Source organism: Lactuca virosa, chromosome 6 (assembly GCF_052849685.1).
Source record: "Lactuca virosa cultivar CGN04683 chromosome 6, Lactuca_virosa_CGN04683_v6, whole genome shotgun sequence".
Taxonomy (NCBI): domain Eukaryota; kingdom Viridiplantae; phylum Streptophyta; class Magnoliopsida; order Asterales; family Asteraceae; genus Lactuca; species Lactuca virosa.
In genome coordinates this window covers 58,152,752-58,172,402 of record NC_136431.1, presented here as the reverse complement: position 1 = coordinate 58,172,402, position 19,651 = coordinate 58,152,752, and the positions used below count along the sequence as shown (strand labels likewise).

The following is a 19,651-nucleotide window of genomic DNA, read 5'->3' as shown; positions in this document are numbered from 1 at the left end:
GGCAACACTAAAATGTATAGGGATCTGAAACCCTACTACTGGTGGCCGACGATAAAGCTCGATGTTGCAAAGTATGTGGCAGATTGTGTAAAATGTGCGAGAGTTAAGGAACAACATTAGAAACCATATGGGATTTTAGAACCCTTACCTGTACCCATGGGTAAATGGGAAGACATTACCATGGATTTTGTCACTAAACTGCCCAGGACAAGGGACGGTCATGACATGATTTGGGTGGTTGTGGATCGTTTCACTAAGAGTGCACACTTCATAGCAGCCAACGAGAAGTGGTCTATGGATAAGCTTGCAAATGCTTACGTGAAGGAGGTAGTAAGACTTCACGGTGTTCCTCTTACGATTGTATCGGATCGTGATATTCGTTTCACGTCAAGATTCTGGAGGAGTCTACAAGAGGAATTGGGTACGAAATTGTGTTTAAGTACAGCTTAGCATCCGCAAACTGATGGTCAGAGTGAAAGAACGATTCAAACGTTGGAGGATATGCTAAGAGCGTGTACCCTAGAGTTCCAAGGTAACTGGGATGAACATTTACCTCTGGTAGAATTTTCCTACAACAATAGTTAACATTCGAGCATCAAGATGGCACCTTATCAAGCCTTATATGGACAAAAGTGTTGTACGCCGTTTTGTTGGCTTGAAGCCGGAGAAAAGAAGTTTATGGGCCCCGAGATAGTCCATCAAACTAATGAAAAGCTGAAAGTAATTAGGGAAAGGACGTTAGCAACTCAGGATCGTCACAAGAGCTATGCTGATAAGAAGAGACGACCGATGACATTCAAAGTTGGGGATTCAGTTTTGCTCAAAGTCTTACCGTGGAAGGGACTTATAAGATTTGGGAAACAAGGGAAGTTGAGTCCAAGGTTTATTGGACCGTTAAAAATTCTTCAGAAGATTGGGAACCAAGCTTACAAGCTCGAATTGCCTGAAGAACTAGACGGTATTCATAACACCTTCCATGTGTGTTATTTGAGGAAATTCACGGGAGAAGTTCCCGACATAATTCCAATCTCAGAGTTAAGAATGGATGAGAATAAGAGGCTGATTGAAGAGCTCGAGGCAATTGATGACCGTAAGACTAAGAAGTTACGACGCAAGATGGTCGACTTAGTGCTAGTCCGTTGGAAACATTCGAATGGGCCGAATCTCACTTGGGAAACAGAAAGTGACATGATGAGTCGCTATCCGCATCTGTTTGCTGATGCATGATTCCGGGACGGAATCATCCAAACGGTGAGAGAATTGTAACGTCCGCGTTTCGAGGCTAAGCATTATTAGATTATTTAATAGTCTAAGTCAACTATTGTAACTCTTTTTGAAGTAATAAAGATGAAATATTTGAGTATTATGTGAATTATGTGAATTTATGTGTTTTATACTTAATTATAAAGGTATAATTAATAAAGAATAAAAATAAGCGTCAAAATTAAAGTGCAAGATCAGCTCGATATCTTTACATAATGTTGTAGTGGTCGAAACAAGGATTTCGGGTATATAAAGAGCGCCGAAATCCGAGTTATAACGAAGAAGTTATGACCTGTCGAAGTTTTACGGCAAAACCGGCACAACACCGGGAAACGTAAATAGTGAATTTACGATAGAAGACTTTTTAGCCTTATTAATCTAAACAAAAGTTGTAGTATACGTTAAACCGAGAGCGTGCATAAAAAGAACGCCCAAATCTGACTTCGTATGAGAAAGTTATGATTTTTCTAAGTTTCGGCTTAGCGGGATACAACCCAAAGTTCGAATATTAGATCGAGCGGTTTATAGCCGACACAACCTAAACAAGAATCAAATATCTCGTTAATAGTAGCGTAACGATAAAAAGACAGACGAAAACGGACGTCGGATGAAAAAGTTACGAATTTTTAACGGACCAATCCTGTCCCGGCCTGTTAAAAATATAACTTTTAAAATAAAGTTAAAATTAGCCGACGAAGTCTAAACGAAAGTTGTAGAGTACGTTCCCGCCTACGCGTGGATATAAAGAACGTCGAAAACGGAGCTCGTATGCAAGAGTTATGAATTTTAGAAGTCGAGTGTCCAAAATGCGAAGCTGGTGCGAGGACTACGCCCAGCGTAATCCGAGAACGCCTCGCGTAGTCCGAAGGAGGCCTTTCCATGCGAAGTACGCCCCGCGTCGGATGGAGTTACGCCCAGCATTCCGACCCTTGTGCGGTTCCGAAAGTAGCCACGTCGCCCCAACAGTTTCGCAACATGTGTTGTACGATGCGAGAGTACGCCCAGCGTACATCTTCGGTACGCCCAACGTACGTCCGAGGACCAGGCAATAAAAGGGTTGCGAAGGCAGCTCGTTTTCACCCATTCTTTCAACCTTATTTCTTACTCTCTCTTTCTCTCTCTCTCTCTCTCTCTATATATATACTATCCCGAAGCCTAGGAATCCTTTCTAGCTCCTTTAGGAAGACCCGGAGAGCCCGAAGGCTCCAAGAAAAAGAGTTTTTCGGTTTGAAAATCTGCCCGCGCGGAGCCTGGTTTTCAAGCAAACTTCCCGGTTTCTTCAAAGAAGATTATTTTAAGAAGCAAATTGTTGTCTGAATCACTCCTTATCAGGTGAGTGCATAGTCACTTTCATCTTACACATAGATATGAAGTATTTTATATAAATTATGTGCTATGTGTATAAATATATGTTGTCTGTGTACCTGAGATGTTTGCTGGATTAGAGATCTGAACCTCTTTCCTTTCAGATCTGAACTTCTTTCTTTAGATCTAAACATTTTCTTCCAGATCTGAACTTTCTCCTTCAGATCTAGATTTTTCTTCAGGTCTAAACTTTTTCTTTTTAGATCTAAGACTTTTCTTCAAATCTGAATGGTATATGTATTTTTGTCAGATCTAACCCTTTTCTTTCAGATCTGAACTTTTTCCTTCAGATCTAGACTTTCTCACTGCAGATCTGAATTTTTCAGATCTAAACCTGATATATGGATGATTTATACTTGAGATATGTGCTGGATGAAAGATCTAAACTTCTTCTTTTCCAGATCTGAACTTTTCTTCAAATCTAGACTGTATATGTATTTTATGCTTTGAAAGATATGATGAAAGATTTAAACTTTGTTTATCAGATCTAGACCTTTATTCTTCAGATCTGAACCGTATATGTGTTTTCTTTACAGATCTAAACTGTTTCTTCAGAATTGAATTGTATATGTATTTTATATCTACAAATATGTTGGGTAAAACATGGGTAGATGAAATAGTTGGTGTGTGATGAAAAATGAGTTAGAGGATGAGATAAAAGGTAATATAGATTATGAGATGAGGGTGAGAGGTGAAAAATGAGAGAAACCTTTACCCAAACGATGGCCCCGTTATCTAGCAGAGTACGGATGACAACCATGGACTATTCTAGACAGTCTGTGGAACACTACCAGGCTCGCTACCTGTAGGTGTTGTGAACGATATGTTCACCAGGTGTACTCTAAAAACCCATTGACATGTATTGCAGGTGGACTCGCGCAAATAATACTGTCGATAAATGAGAGCTATGGACTTAGCACCCGTTGGATGAACCCTGACAGTTATGGATTTAGTGCCTGTTGTATAACCTTGGCGACGATGGACTTCGTGCCTATTCCTTAGGAAAACCCTTAGGAATGAGTGATAGATGATTCTTAGGGTAGATCCCTAGGAATTAAAGAAGATAATGGGGATGGGTAATTGGGTTAATTGATTGATGATAAAACATAATAACTTTATTATTGTGGGTTGAAAACCCTATGTACTCACCAGGTTTCCCAACCTGACCCACTCAGTTTATTTGCATCACAGGTGTCGATATAAAGCTACACTTAACTGAGGGATTAAAGAGATGTAGATCACTAGTGTAAATGAATGTAAGTTCTGTTTATGCTTATGTTTCTGTATTGACGTTGACATCCCAAGGTTTAAAATGAATAAAATACATTTCTTCGGAAATGCTTTGATAACATATTTATCATGTTTTTCTGGGAACAAAATTTCGCAACACTTTTCTTAAGAAGTTACTCTGATTTTTATTAAAAAGCATAAACTAAATCGTACTTTTCTGGCCGTAAAAATGGGGATGTCACAGCTCCACATGCATGGAACTCGTGGAAGGAAAGAGTGCGAGCTCCCATAATAGTCATAATCTCAGTAGGGAACATGCCCAGATGCTCATCCAAAACCTCCATGATGCCCTCCTTGACCGAACTGAAGATCACAAGAGTCTGATCCAAAATATCGCAGGTGATCTCCGATGAGATGAACTTTCGCATCCGCTCATCAATCGGCTCAATGCCAACACCTGAGCCCGAACCAGATCCTCCGCCACAAGTGTTCATCACCATAATGAAAAGCAACCATAAAATAATCAAAACATACATAAGAATCTTCATCCGTAGGCTTCCTATATTCTCCATGACTCCCTTTCGATTCGAGTATGGATCATGTGCTTTCAGTAGTACGAGCGCAATACTACATTCCACACCTATCCATACTTTCATCAAGTGTTATCCCGAATCCTCCAAGTCACCTTCTCAAATCGATACTCCAAGTACCTACTAATCAACGCAACCAAACCCACTAATGCACTTCCTAGGCTCTCTTAGGTTCCGAACTCACCGTGTCATGAGCTGCTGAAGAACTCCCACTAATATCAGCTAACTACTTCATGAATATAATCACATGCCACAAATCCTAGATAATCCTTCGAGTAACAGACTCAACCCTAAAATGGTTAGACTCAAACGAGAGTTGGGCAGTAGAGTCAAATCCATCACTCTGAGATTGTTTAACCTTTGTAACATGTGACTTGACATATTTACTTGACAGTTAACTCACATCACTAAGAATTCCACAAAGCACAAAGCAAGCAGCATTCATGCAGTGACACTCCAAACCACATAACAAACAAAGCATATCCTAAGCTCACTTACTACTATCCATGCTAAGAACCTCCACTCTCACTGCTGGTTACCTTATGCATGAAAATTATACACAATACATGATCAAATAGACTGCCGAATAAAAGACTCTACCCTAGGATCACAACCAAACGAGGTACAGGAAATAAGGCTAAATCAGTCATTCTAGGGATATATGATCCTAATCGTATACAATTTTTAAAGCATACACTTAGTAATTACTGATACCAATACATATTCACAATCTAGCATAGCATCCAATGCTTCCTAGGCTACAAGGCATCACATATCAGGCCAATCTATCAAACAAATCCTGAAAGTATCCCTAGCCTCATCCTAGCATGCAAACATTCATATCATATAACATATCAACATGTATGAGTATTTTGGGAATCACTTACTTGAGCTCGGTTGATTTCACGCATCACACCCCCTTTTTTCCTTACAAAAGTCTTTTTTAGAAATTTGTCTTTTTTAAAAAAAAAATATTACCAATTCCTCTGTTTGAGTTCAGTTACCCCCGAGAGTGTGCCCGAATCCCTCAAACCAAGGCTCTTATACCAACTTGTAACATCCCCACAATTCTAAGGAAAAAAATCATTTTTAATTCAACCAGAAACACCAATTATCCTTTTTCCAATCATTCAAAAGTATTTTAGAATAAAAAAATCAGAGTACAATCCTAAAATCATCTAGTTGCGGAAACAAGGGTGGATACGATGCGATCAAGCCGGGCCCTTCCTTTTCAAACCGGAACTAACTGAAACCATAACCATAAAACTGTAATCACAAAGATTAGTGAGTTCCCCAAAATACCACATACCATACATACCATTGGGCCTAACCCTCATACAATGGGCCCAACCCAACATACAAATGCATGAGTCACAAAGATAGCTAACATCCTACATAACATAGATTGGTCCTAGCCCTTCCTGATCCATGGGCCCAACCCATCATACAAATGGGTCTAGTCGGTCATGCAATGGGCCTAGTCCAACATACCATTCAAGATTCACAAAGACAACTAGCATAACAGATCCTAGTGGGCCGTCATTTGTGCCTTCGACCCGCGGGCACAGTGACGAGACTCACCTCACAGTCAGACAAAATAACTGCTATCACACGCTGCTCCAAATTCTAACTCTACCGATCACCTTTACAATAAATAACGACCGAAACTCAAACAACAACTCAACATACCCAAAATACCCTTAGGTCAACTTAGTCAAAATCCTGGTCAAGTCGAAAGTCAAAAATTCAAAAGGTCAAAAGTCATTAGAGTTGACTCAGCTGAGTACGCCCAACGTACTTAGCATATGCGCGACATACGACAATGTACGCCCATCGTACGCTGGCTAACTTCACTTCTTCTTTTTAAAAGTTTATTCCATTAAGTCTTTTCGACCAAATGCATATATCGTCCCAAAATAACATCTTAAGTCATAAATGGTACGCTGCGCGTACGTAAATTTGGCCCTGATGCCTCTAACCTCGAGTACTCCCCGCATACCTCTAGAGTACGCCCCGCGTACCTCTAGAGTACGCCTCACATACGTAGCCTGAGTCGACTCGGCTATGTCGACTAGGTTGACTTGTGGATTTTGACTAGCTTTGACCAAGGGTATTTTGGGAAAAGGTTATTAATTTAGAATGGGAAATTTTTTGACATTTAGGATTTGGGTTGAGCCGGTTGTTGGAGCCGGGAGTTATTTTGACTACATTCAGACTGTGAGGTGGGTTTCCTCACTGTACTTACGGGTCGAAGGAACCAAGGTCGTCCCATTGGATTAATATCCTGGTTTACTATATGTCGACATGTTGTAGTGATCTGTTAGATCTGTATCCTGGTGTATAAGATGTTGCTATGATGTAGTGATTTGTTAGATCTGTAGCTTGGTATATAGGATGTTGCTATGTTGTTGGGATCTGTTAGATCTATATGACTACCTGTGTCTTCTAGCTATTGATTGTTATGGTATATGTTGATATGTGTTGGTATACTGGGTTTAGGCGGACCAGCTGGGACTGAAGGCCAAGACACCCAAGGCGGTCCGGATAGACTGAATACCTGTGAGGAGGACTCGTCAGGCCGAAGGCCCAGAGAGCGGTCCAGATAGGCTGAAGGCCCGGTGAGGCGGTCCAGTCATGTTGAAGGCTCTGTATGCATGCTTGTTTGTTATGTTTATATGGTGGTACTTTGGGGGACATTCACTAAGCGTTGGTTTACAGTTTTAGTATTGTTTCAGGTACTTTTGAGGACTGTGGCAAGGCTAAGGTGTGACCGTACACATCCTTGATTTTATGTTGTTGATCTTGGGAGACTCTGATATTGAATAATGTTTTTGGAAACAATGGTTATGTAAACACTTCTTTTTAGTAAATGGGTTGTTTTGAAAAGTTTAAATTTGTTGTATTTTTGGGATGTCTCAAAATGAGAGAGAAAGTTGAGCGTAGGTTCTAATTTTCAAAGTTGATCGGTTTGACATATTTAGTCGCTAAGTTTGTTTAAGTTAACCCTGACTAACAAATTATCTAATAAAATGGTCCATAAGATGTTAGTTAGGTCAAGTCCTAAACACAATAACAAAAGAAAAAAAAACATTATAAAACTCCTAACCATACTTAATTTTTCGTTTTCATTTAAGCATCATGCGCATAACCCCTCATGTCAAATGATAATGCGGATTAAGGAAAAAAATGGATATCTTGGGTCTCTATCTCGCGCTCCAACAGTTGAGCTTTATATACTTCATTTCTTGAAGAAAAAACATATTTTTTCATCATAATATCGTTTTCTCTCTTCCACCTCTGTTATGTTTACAATGTTGATGTTGACAATTTCATTGACTATTTCATTCGGTGTTGATGATGTCGTTGTCGCTTTCTTTCCTTTTCGTTGTCTTCGTAGCGATGAGTTTTCAACATGAAATGAATGTTATTGTTGGTCGAATCCGGGTGTAAGTTGTGCATCTTCTATCGGAAGATATTGTGTAGGCGTTGGATGAAGATGTTTTGGTTCGTTTTAAAGAATGAGGCGGTGAGTCTCCATCGACTTTTTTACGTGTAACCATTTCGCCTGGTGTTTCAAAGCATCACAAGCTTTTTCACGGGGAAAAGCTTTCTGATTACTAAGCCTTTGATACTCGCTTTGTGCATCTTTTTTAAACACCGACCTCGAATCTCCCACTAGCCAGACTGTTTAGCTTTCGGTTGTAGATGCAGTTGTAATCGTTACATTTCTTTTTAAAGGTTGTTCCATTTTGAGTTCACTTGGTGACGTGTCTGATCCAAACCTCCCATTTGAGCATTAAAATGTTCTACAACCCGCCCAAAATGCATCCGACCTTTGTTGATTTTCGCGTTGCTTATCTTCAAAAACATCGACAAACGTCGTAGCCAAAGCCACCTCTTTCTTTTCCAACCATTTCTTTGACTTTTGGCACTTTGTATAGTCGTGTTTGTTCTTGGAAACTGGTTGGTGTTCCTTGCTTCCTTGTTCATTTCCTTAGGGAGCGGGGTCGTTACTTGAATCGTCAAATTCTAAGTTTTAAGTATCACAAAACTGGGATACCTCGAGAGGAAAACATTGGAATTGGGTTTTCGAAACCGTTTGAGAATATTACATGTATTGATCATAACCTCGATTTTCCTGTGAAAGACTGAATGAGTTGTAAGCTTGTTGCACCAAGTAATATTGTTATTGATAGTTTTGGTATTGTTGATAGGTTGAGTTTTGGGATTTCGCAACATAAAATTGAATATCTTAATTAGAAATTTAGAATTGTCTTGCTTTGATTTATTTTTTTTTTTTGCTAGAACCGATTAGTTTAGATTTGCCTCGGGAATCTATCGAGAGAATTGAAGACGTGTCGAATAAAATTGAAAGAAAATAAAATGAAATTGAGGTAGTAGAATGTAGGTGGATCGTAAAATGGATAGGTTTATATAGGTTTAAAAAAAAGTAAGGATGATAAATATTAAATAGATACATAATATTAATTAAAAAAAAAATGATAATGATAATGAAATACAGACCCTCTTGTCAGATAAGTTCCATATAGTTCCTTTTCCTTTTTTCTTATTTTAAACATCTGAGATCCCAACCTGACACCAATATAAAAGATCTCCTGCCCGAAAAATTCCAAAACCCTTTTTTTAATCTTTGCCCTAATTTTTTCCCATTATCCATTGCCATCTTCCTCTGATCTATGAACAAACTCTGTCACAATCAAATGTATATGGGCTTTTACAGCTAAGACTGTTCTTTGAAGGTGACACAGAAGGAAGGTCCACATGAATTAAGGTGGAGGGTTCAAGGTATGCACACCTCCATATTCTCTCAACCCCATAAAAAACTATAACTTTCTTGTCTTTCAGAGACATCAGTTGATCTATCGGCAATCTTCACCCATACCCATTCATCCTTTTGGGGTTCCGTTTAATTTTACTGGTATTTAGGGTTTCTTCTTTTTTGGGTACTCTTTAATTTCACGAATCATCGATGTTGTTGGATGTAAAACGGAACTGGAGTTGAGGGTTTCGCGTTAATTTGGTGAAAATTTGATGAATATTGTGGATGATTTATATGAAAAGTTCATGTTATCCGGGAATAATTACATGAATATGGTCAAACCCTGTTGGAAGCCATCGGTGGAAGGCGATGTACGGAAAACTGGAGATCAATCCGGAAGAACAGATGGATTGTTGTGGTACAAAGATTTGGGGTCTCATGTAAGTGGTGAATTTTCGATGGCTGTGATTCAAGCAAACAACTTGTTAGAAGATCAAAGCCAAGTCGAATCAGGTCCATTAAGTTCGATGAACTCAGGCCCTTATGGAACCTTCATCGGAGTTTATGATGGACATGGTGGACCTGAAACATCAAGATTCGTGAACGAAAACTTATTCCCAAATCTCAAGAGTAAGTAAACAACAAATTAACAACTCCCCTTGATTATTTCATCAAATTTCTTTCATTTCTGAATTCTGATCTTATAAACCTCTTGATTTGGTTCAGAATTTGCGTCTGAAGATCAAGAAATGTCTGCGAGTGTTATCAAAAGGGCATTTTTAGCAACAGAAGAGGAGTTTCTTTCTGTCGTAGGAGAACAATGGCGGATTTGTCCACAAATAGCTTCAGTAGGAACGTGTTGTTTAGTGGGTGTGATCAGCAATGGGCTGGTGTACGTTGCTAATGCTGGGGACTCACGAGTTGTGTTAGGGAAAGCTGAAAGAGGAGTTAGAGGTGTTTCTGCTATACAATTATCAACTGAACATAATGCAAGTTTTGCTTCTGTAAGAGATGAACTTCGATCTTTGCATCCTGATGATCCAAAGATTGTTGTTCTCAAACATAATGTTTGGCGTGTTAAAGGTCTCATACAGGTATGTGTTTGCTTTTGTTGACTTACTAAAGAAAGTCAAACGTGATACCCTTTAAATCAAAATTTTACCTTTAGTTTTTTTTTTAGTTTTTCAGATCTAATTGCTCCTAGTTGTTTTTTTCTACTAACAAAACAATTTTGAAGGTGAAATATAACTCCTTCGACTTCCAAAACAATTCATGGTTTAGTATAAGTGTGACTATAGATCAAATATCTTAAATACCCTAAAAACAACAAATGGGTATTTAACATTTTGTGATTGGTAACAACAGAAATGCGCAAATTAATCAACACTTAGCTTAAAATATTGCAAAAAATGGGGATGTTATCATGTTAATGTTATACTAGAATTCCAAAACTAATAAAAGCGTTACACACAAGAAATAGTAGTGCACTTTTATTGATTTGTTTATTATACAAAATCCCACTTTCGTTTCTTCCAATTACAACATCATCTAAATACAAACCAATTTCACATCTATAGTTCGATTTTTCAAAAATGTAAGTATGATTCTATATTTTTTTAAATAAATGTTAATGGTTTTCAGGTTTCAAGATCCATTGGGGACGCTTATTTAAAAAAGGCGGAGTTCAATAAAGAACCACTTTTAGCAAAATTTAGGGTTGCACCATTTTCAAAACAAATCCTTAATCCGGATCCTTCAATCTTCATACACAAACTTAACCCTAGAGACCAATTTCTCATATTTGCATCCGATGGTTTATGGGAGCATCTTAGCAATGAAGAGGCCGTTGATATTGTTCATAACTACCCACGTAGTGTAAGTTTTTTTAATCATCTTTTTGTCTTTTATAACATATACCCAATTTCGCAAAAGACAAAAGAGAAAGGGAAATTGAAAATCGAAGATCAATAATTGGTTAGATAAAGTAACAAACTTTTGGTTGGATTAATTAATTTTGTTTTTTTTAGGGGATTGCAAGAAGACTTGTGAAGGCTGCACTTCAAATAGCAGCAAAGAAAAGAGAAATGAGATATTCGGACTTGAAGAAGATCGATAGAGGTGTTAGAAGACATTTCCATGATGACATCACTGTAGTTGTCATGTTTTTAGACCCTCCGTTGACCAACAGAGGTTTGACTCGTGGGTTGCCTTTATCTATAAAAGGAGGTCAAGGTTTGCCACGTGTCAATAAGTCGTAGCGTTGGAGTTTGAAGCAGCAGCTGCTTTTTGTTGAGTAATGAGTAATGTTTGTAAACTAAAGAGAATGTAATGTATTATTATTCCAGAGTGTGCCACGTGGGTTTTTAAGAGGTTTAAAATGAATGAATGAATCAAAGTGTTAGAGGCATCATCGTCTTCAGAAATCGAAGATGGGAAAGTGGAAGAACATCTCTTACGTCTTTATAAAAATCTTATGATAATCTTTTATTCTGGGTATTTGTTCGTTTGATTTGTTGGTTGTGATTTGTGATTGGTTTTTTTTATTTTTTTTATTAAGTTTTGTTTGGATAAATGATGTTTAAAAAAATATAGGAGAAAATGATACATATTTATATAAATGGAAGAAATGACGAATAAATACAAATTTGTAAGCTAATTGACCTTATTATCAATTTTGGCTTCCTAAAAACATAGGCTAATCACAAAAATGACAATGGAAGGGTATTACAAAGTAACCATCTTTTTAAGATTATTTACGGAATGACTGCAAATCGTGTATGATTGTAAACGATTTGACAAATGAATTGCATGCTAGGGAAGTTCGTTTATATTATGTTTATTCAATAAATGAAAATAAATATATATATGTACAAGAATTTCTTATTTTTAGTTAAATAGAGGAACACAATAAAAATGGTCTTATTCATTAATTTTAGTTGATGAACACTTGGTTTTCTTTATTCGTTAGCGACCGTTTATGTTTGTTCTTTTAATATTCTTTATGTATATTCGTTTATTTTATATAAGATATTTTGATGTGACGAGGCAAAGGGTAAAGTTTATCAAATGTGCATTTTGGAAAAGATATTCGGATAAATATGATGATATTCTTCATTGTTCTTTTATATTCTTTATCGTATTATTTGTCAAGATGTTTACATGAACACACAAATAAGAAAATTCATTTTTTTACGTGATCTTTGTTTGTTTTGTTAAATTTAACCAAACGAATATCACTAGGGTGTAAACAAGCCTATCCGGCTATCCGAGCACGAGCTTGGCTCGTTTAAATTCATGGGGCTCGAGCTCAAGCTACATTCGTTTTCAGCCTAATTTTCAAAGCTCGAGATCAGCTCGTGGATAATTTAACAGACTCGAGTTTGGCTTGTACTCGACTCGTTTGTCAGATGAGCCTAAATGAGTCCAACCTCGGCTTGGTTAACCATCAAAGCTCAAAGTTGTTTAAGCTTTTTGAGCTCGTTTAATATTTATTAATAACTTAAATTATAAAATTATTTTATATTTAATATTTATTAATAATTTAAGATATAAATTTATAAAATAAAAAATATATTATATAAAAACGCAAAGACTCGTCTAGGTTCACGAGACTAATCGAGCTCAGCAGTGAAGCTTGACTTGAACTCGTTTAATAAACAAGTCTGAAAATAAGTTCGAGCTCAGATTTGTTTAACTCGAGCTCCAGTTTGAATTTTTATTGAGTCAGTCCCGAATAGCTCAACACACTTACATCCCTATGGACAATTAACTTTTAATGTTTGTGTGGTTTGTTTACATCCATAATTTCACTTTAGATTTTGGTCATTTTTATAATTACCATAAGTAACTTATCAGATTAAGTCATGTTTTAATAAGTCCATTAAGTTAAAAGTACCTGCACGACAATGTTTAAACTCGTTAATGTTGTGTATGTATCGGGAGTATTTTACGTTTAGGAAATATGGTATTTCATATCAACTCGTGCATATAGGTGTTATTTAGATACCTTTGGGACATGTGTTAGTGATTTGTTCCTTTCGTACCCAATTCTTTCACAAACCATTTGTTTTGTTCCCTAGCTCTTATAAAATTCAACGATGGTGATAGTCATGGTGACAACCACAACTCGAGCAATTGATATAGTTAATATTCTACATGTATAAGTGACCCATCATCATCTTTCAAAATATCTTTAGGTTTGAATATTAAATGTAATCTTATTATTACATTATTTAGTCACAACTTTGTACACATGTACCGGATTTGGTGGTATATTTGTCTTATTTGAGTATATAAAACATTGCTATAAATTTGTATCTTTTAATTGTTGGCTTTTAACTAGATACAATCGGCTAAAAGATGGTGAAAAGACAAATCTAGTTACTTATTATTCGCCACAAAATAGCCTAAAGATTTCCACTTTCCACAAAATAACCATCAATTTCAGAATACTCACACAGAAAATCACTATTTGTTGCAAAATTGATCTCCTTCTGCTTAAGGCATTTCTTTTTAGATTTTCAAATCTTTTCTTTTTTGAAGAAATATGTCTCAACCTAACAATTCATTTTTCACACTATCAAACTTCTTTTTATTGCTCAAATGGGTCTTAAAAAACGTACAACAAAAAACTTCAAAAAAAATTTATAAAATTTTACAATTTTCACAATAATATGACCAATTTCGCAATATATGAAGTAAAACTTTAGAGTATAATTTTTTTTCGATGAGAACCATACAAAAATCAAATTCGAAGTAGGCCCATTGCACACATAGTCGTTATTTGTAGAAAAAAAAATCATGTAAATGGTTATTTTGTGAAAACTCACAAAGAGGATCGACTAGATTTGTGTTTTTCTCTTTAAATAATACTTAATTATTTGTCAATGAACTTAAAAAATGAGAAAATTTAAAAATTGGGAAATCGTCCATCCGGTTCTTGAAATTTTAAGGACTCTATATTTCGACCCAATAGCCACCCGGTAATGATTATAAATTGCACCTCGAATTGAGGATCACATCAGCTAATATGTTAAAATGGATGTAAAATCAACAAGATGGCAGTGATGAATGTTGTAATAGGTTATAAACCAAAGGTCTTGAACAAATTTTCATATCAAGTTCTAGTATAGTATAGTGTATAAAAAAAATCATTGTTGGACATAATCATATGATACAACTCAAACAAATGATAAAAGTAGTAGTAGCCACGACAAAATCAATAACAATTTCCTACCCATGTGTCACTCAACCTCACTGACCAACTAAGAACAAGAAAACATGATAAACAAGCTAAAGTTTGGTAATTACCTAATCGACACTTTTGACAACTCTTTTGCATGAAAATGTCTACTAAGTCTTTAACAACTTTAAAAATCAGTAAATATTGTTGGCCGGTTGATAAGTTCTAAATGGTAACTTAGAAAATCACATTCCTACAAGAACCTACCGATTCAATTTTACCGCTTGTAATCTTATATATTGATAGACTTAATGGAACTTATATATATGCGTATGGACTTTACTTGATAGAGAAAATCATAGAAAAATGAGGTTTTCCATTAAGTTCTATTTATTTTTATTTTTTTACAAATTTGTTTTCAATTTATTCCCTTGTTTCTTCATATATGTCGTCATTTTCTTAAATGTTATTTATTTATACGATATTTTATACGTACATTTTCATATTTAAATCCGATCTCATCATCATAGAGAAGAGAGAAGACTGATACATGTATTTGGTCTAAACATGAAACACTACATGATAAAATATTTACTAAGATTATGTTTGACATACTAAAAGTTAGCGGATAGTTGAAAAACTAGCTAATAAAAAAATAGTGTTTGGTATAATTTAAGTAAAAATTAGCTCATAAGTTAAGCTACCCAATATGGTAGCGTTTCTACGCATGAAGAGAGATTCCGCTTTTGTAAGGCGATTGATCTTTTTTTATTCCATATTTTGACACTTTTGATCATCTGTGTTTTGTGGGACAAAAGTTGGGAAAATATTCAACAAAGAAGAAGAAAAGAGGCGTGCTTTGGATTTCTTTGGGTGCAAAGTATATGAAACATAACATAGGCCACAAACGGTTTTTAATGTAGGCTTAAGAGCTTAAACTTGGGCTAAGAGAAAACTTAGTAGGCTAACAAACAGTTGGGCTAAATCAAATTAATTTGTATAATTAATTAATTAATTTAGTTTTAATTCTTATAATATTAATTATATATGTTGTAGTTAAAAAATAAAAAATAAAAAAGATATTGATGATGTGGAGTGGTGATCATTTTCAAAGGTTTGTGGTGTGGTAGTAGAGAATAAGGATGTTGTGAAGATGGTGTAGCGCTAGCCGCTATGTGACGTCACTTTTTAATAGATACGTAGTGATCATACCATTAGCTTTAATTTGTACGGAGAATTTCATTCATATCCTTATAAAATTAAACTATTACTTCAATATCCTTATATATTTTAGAATTACTTATATATCATTCTAAATCTATAAAACTTACATCTATATCCAATCTCATATTTTAATTAGAATTAAACTAATTTAATATTAATTTTTTATCTAGATTTTAAAATTATATATGGTGTTACTATGAGTCTATAATATCTTTCCAAAATTAAAGATTAAAATTAAACCATTTTAATTTGGATAAATCCAATTAAATCAGGCTATTTTGAGCAACTATTAAATAAAAAACCAAGCTATTGTAAGCAAATAATAATATCAACAGGGAATTTGTTGAATGCTTGTGTTTTGTTTCAAATTAAAAGTAAACCAGTTTGGACGCTAGAAGTGATAACATTTTGAAGCTTACGAAGATTATTCTTGTTGAATATGTGTAAGCAAGTATAAATTTGGGATTTGAAAGTGGTGGCATCTGGTCTAGAAGCCAATGGTATACTTCTTTACAAAGGTATAGTGGGCTGATCTTATGTTGCATCTATGCACATTCTGAGAGAAGATTTATTCCAAGTTTTCACACCACAAACTTTGTAACCGGAAGCATAGAAAAATTAACAATCCTTCTATTCACCTTTCAATTGAAAGCATTAAATGCTAAATAATATAACCACTTGATGACTTGAAATCGATTGATAGGATCCTTAATCATTTAATAATGTAACATTCCGAATATGGTAAGTTTCCTTTTAGCCCTTATTGCGAAATTCTTTACATTATGGTCCCCTAGCTAGTACGCGGGGGTACTCTATGAGTACGCTTAGCGTACTAGCCCATTGTTGATCGCGGGTTTCACCCACATACATGGGGCGTACGTGGAGTACGCATGGCATACGTGGTGCAGGGGAAAACCCTAACTTTTAGGGTTTGCACCCTATCTAAACAACTTAAACCACCCCTTAGACATTTATTGACCAACCTCCATCTCCCTATACCCTGAAAACAAAACCCTAAGTGCATTTTGTGAGATTTGAGCTTGAAAGTGAGTTTGTTGGTGTTTTGTGGTGAACAAGACGAAGAGGAACACTTGGAGGAATAGCTTGAGCTTGTAGATCCAGAGTTACCTTCACATTTTCAAGCCTTTTGAGGTAAAAAGCTCTCACCTTGATGGTCATTTGTGTTGGATCTGTTTTATGGTGTTATTTATGCATTTTTGAGTCTTTTGAGTTAAATTTGAACATTTGATCTACTCCAGAAGCAATGGATGTTAGATCTTAGCTCCATGGAAGTCCCTTGTTCATAAAAATGCAAACTTTGTGAAAGATATTGGTCCATGAAAGTGTTAAGAGCTTTATTAGGCTTCTTTTTTAATGTTGGGTCCCATTAAGTCATGCATGGATGTAAAGTTGTCAGCTTTACGTATTAAGTCACCCTTAGGGACCAGATTTGAGAGTTTGGCAAAAGGTCTTAACTGTTTAAGTGCTTAATGAAGTGGGTTGGTAGTATGGGGAGTACGATGCGCGTACTGACCCCGGACAAAGTACGTTAAGCGTACGAGCTGAGTACGCCCCGCGTACTCAGCAGATGGACCGTTGGGCTTGGCGATTCTCGGTGTTGGGCCATGCTTGGGACTTTTAAGATTAGGCCTTATTGGGCCATTAGACTTCTGATTTTTGGCTTTTGGTAGCATTTTGGGCTTCCTTGGATTTAGGCCCATGATGTGTTTTGTGCCTAATTTGGAAGATTGGGCCATATTGGGCTTTGAGTTGCCATTTAGGATTTGAGCCTTTTGGAGTAGTTGGGTTGGGCCTTGGTTTTGGGCCAAGTAAGAAAAAGGGTAAAATGGTCTTTTACCCCGGTTATGGGCTAAGTAACTTAGAGTCTTGGTTATGGGTTGAGACCCAATTATTAATTGGATATTATTTTGATAAGGATGGCGCGGGGATTTTTCCGGACCAGCAGACCGAGATTCATTTGAGTGTTTCAGTAGCTAGATGTGAGTTTCCTCACTGTGTTTAGCAGGTCGAAGGCACCAATGTCGGCCCATGGTTTGTTATGATTAGGATGCTAGATGTATGAGTGACTCTTGCATATGTATATGTTTGTATGTGTACCGCACGGGGCCCGATGACTGACAGATCTGTTTACCGAGCGGGGCTCGATGTCGGGTGGGGCTCGATGACGGGCGGGGACCATTGTATGTTTATTATGTATTGTATGTGGTAAATTAGGGAACTCACTAAGCTTTGTGCTTACGGTTTTCAGTTTATGTTTTCTGGTACTTCTGGTTCGAAGGGGAAGAGCATGGGATGATTGCAGTGCACACACCACCTTGTTCCGTATTTTATATTACTCTGATATATTGGGATGTTATTGATACATTTTGATTCACCATGATTTCTATGATGATGTTTTGGATAATAGTTTTATTACATTAAAATCGAAAATTTTTATTCTTAATTTTTGGGACGTTACCAGTTGGTATTAGAGCCTTAGTTTGAGGGATTCGGATATACTCTCGGGTGTGTCTGAACTCAAACTGAGGGTTTAGTAAAATTTTTAAAAGGAAATGATTTATAAAAAGGGTTTTCAAATATAAGAAAAGGTTGTGGTGCATGAAATTGACCGAGCTCAAGTAAGTTTTCCCAAAATACCCATACATATTTTATGATTTGCTTTGAATTGTGAATCTGTGAATCGCATGCTAGTTAGGGCTAAGGATCTGCTCAGGATTTTGCATGATAGAATGCTAGGAGAGATGCCTTTTATGCCTACTATATGAGCTTGTAGACTTGCATGCTAGTACTGATCAGTCAGTGATAGGATGGTCTGGTTAGGTTATGATTGTTCCGATTACTCAATGCTCGAATGTTGCTTGCTTTGTGCTTTTTAGGAGTTCCCAGTTGCTTTAGCTAACTAGTAAGCGAACACACTAAGTTACATATTGTTGAAACTAAATAATTTTAGAAGGTTAGGTTTAACTCTATTGCGCAACTCTTGTCTGAGTCCAACCGTTGTAGTGTGATACCTTTCATTCGAAGAATTATCTGGTGTCGGCGACATGTAACTGTATTCGTGAGCTAGATAGAGGAGGTTAATGGAAGTTTCTTCTACAGCTAGTGGCAGAGAGTAGTGTGGTGATTGCCCTAGGAAAACCTAGGAAGAGATTTAGTGTTGGGAGCCTTATCTTGTTGAGGATGGTATGTGTGGTCAAGGAGTGACTTGGAGGATTGAAAGCAATCCTTGAGGAGAGTACGAATAGATTAGGAAGGTAGTATGGGCCTGTACTACTGGAAGTAGAGGATCCATACTCAAGTCAAGGAGAACTGCGATGAAACCAGGAAACTGATAGAGTATGAGACTCCTCGATGTATATATATATATATATATATATATATATATATTGATGTGTATTCTGATAGTTTATATGGTCTATTTTCAGTATCATGACTCTTCGAGGCAGACCTGTTAGTGGTTCTGGTACTGGTGAGGGTTCAGGCTCAGGTTCTGGAGCAAGGCAGTTGGATGATTAGACGCGGGAGTTCATTTCGTCTGAGATTACCCGCAACATATTTGGGCAGACTCCTATGATATTTGGTACGATCAATGAGGGTATGATGTAGGTTTTGGAAGAGCGTTTGGGCTCTTTCCATTCTAATATGGTGGCTTTGATTGGGGCACGTTCGTTGACCTTCAGTGAGTTCCGAGCATGTGGGGCTCCGACGTACTTCGGGGAGAAGGACCCGATCACGAGCAGACTTTGGTTTGCGGATGTCGCTAACGCCTTCTGCAGTAGCAATTTACCTGATGGGGAAAAGGTCAGACTTGCTTCCTGTCTTCTGAAAGACAGAGCTTGAGACTGGTGCGAGGAGGTTGTGCGCTCCGTTGGTGATGAGGAAGTTGATTCGATGACATGGGATGATTTTATGACTAGATTCAGAGCTGAGTTTGCACCAGTGATTGAGGTGCAGCAGTTGGCGAGGGAGTTCTAAGACCTTCGCCAGACTACTGAG

General features: G+C 36.8%; 1 protein-coding gene across 1 annotated transcript; it reads left to right on the top strand.

Moving 5' to 3' along the window:
* Nucleotides 1-9,024: 9,024 nt before the first annotated feature.
* LOC145119396 (putative protein phosphatase 2C 38) lies at nucleotides 9,025-11,718 on the top strand. Its single transcript, XM_079055051.1, has 4 exons — nucleotides 9,025-9,858; nucleotides 9,955-10,322; nucleotides 10,870-11,103; nucleotides 11,256-11,718. Exons 1-4 carry the CDS (start codon nucleotides 9,501-9,503, stop codon nucleotides 11,484-11,486), a joined length of 1,191 nt encoding a protein of 396 aa, XP_078911177.1. The 5' UTR covers nucleotides 9,025-9,500; the 3' UTR covers nucleotides 11,487-11,718.
* The last annotated feature ends 7,933 nt before the right edge of the window (nucleotides 11,719-19,651 follow it).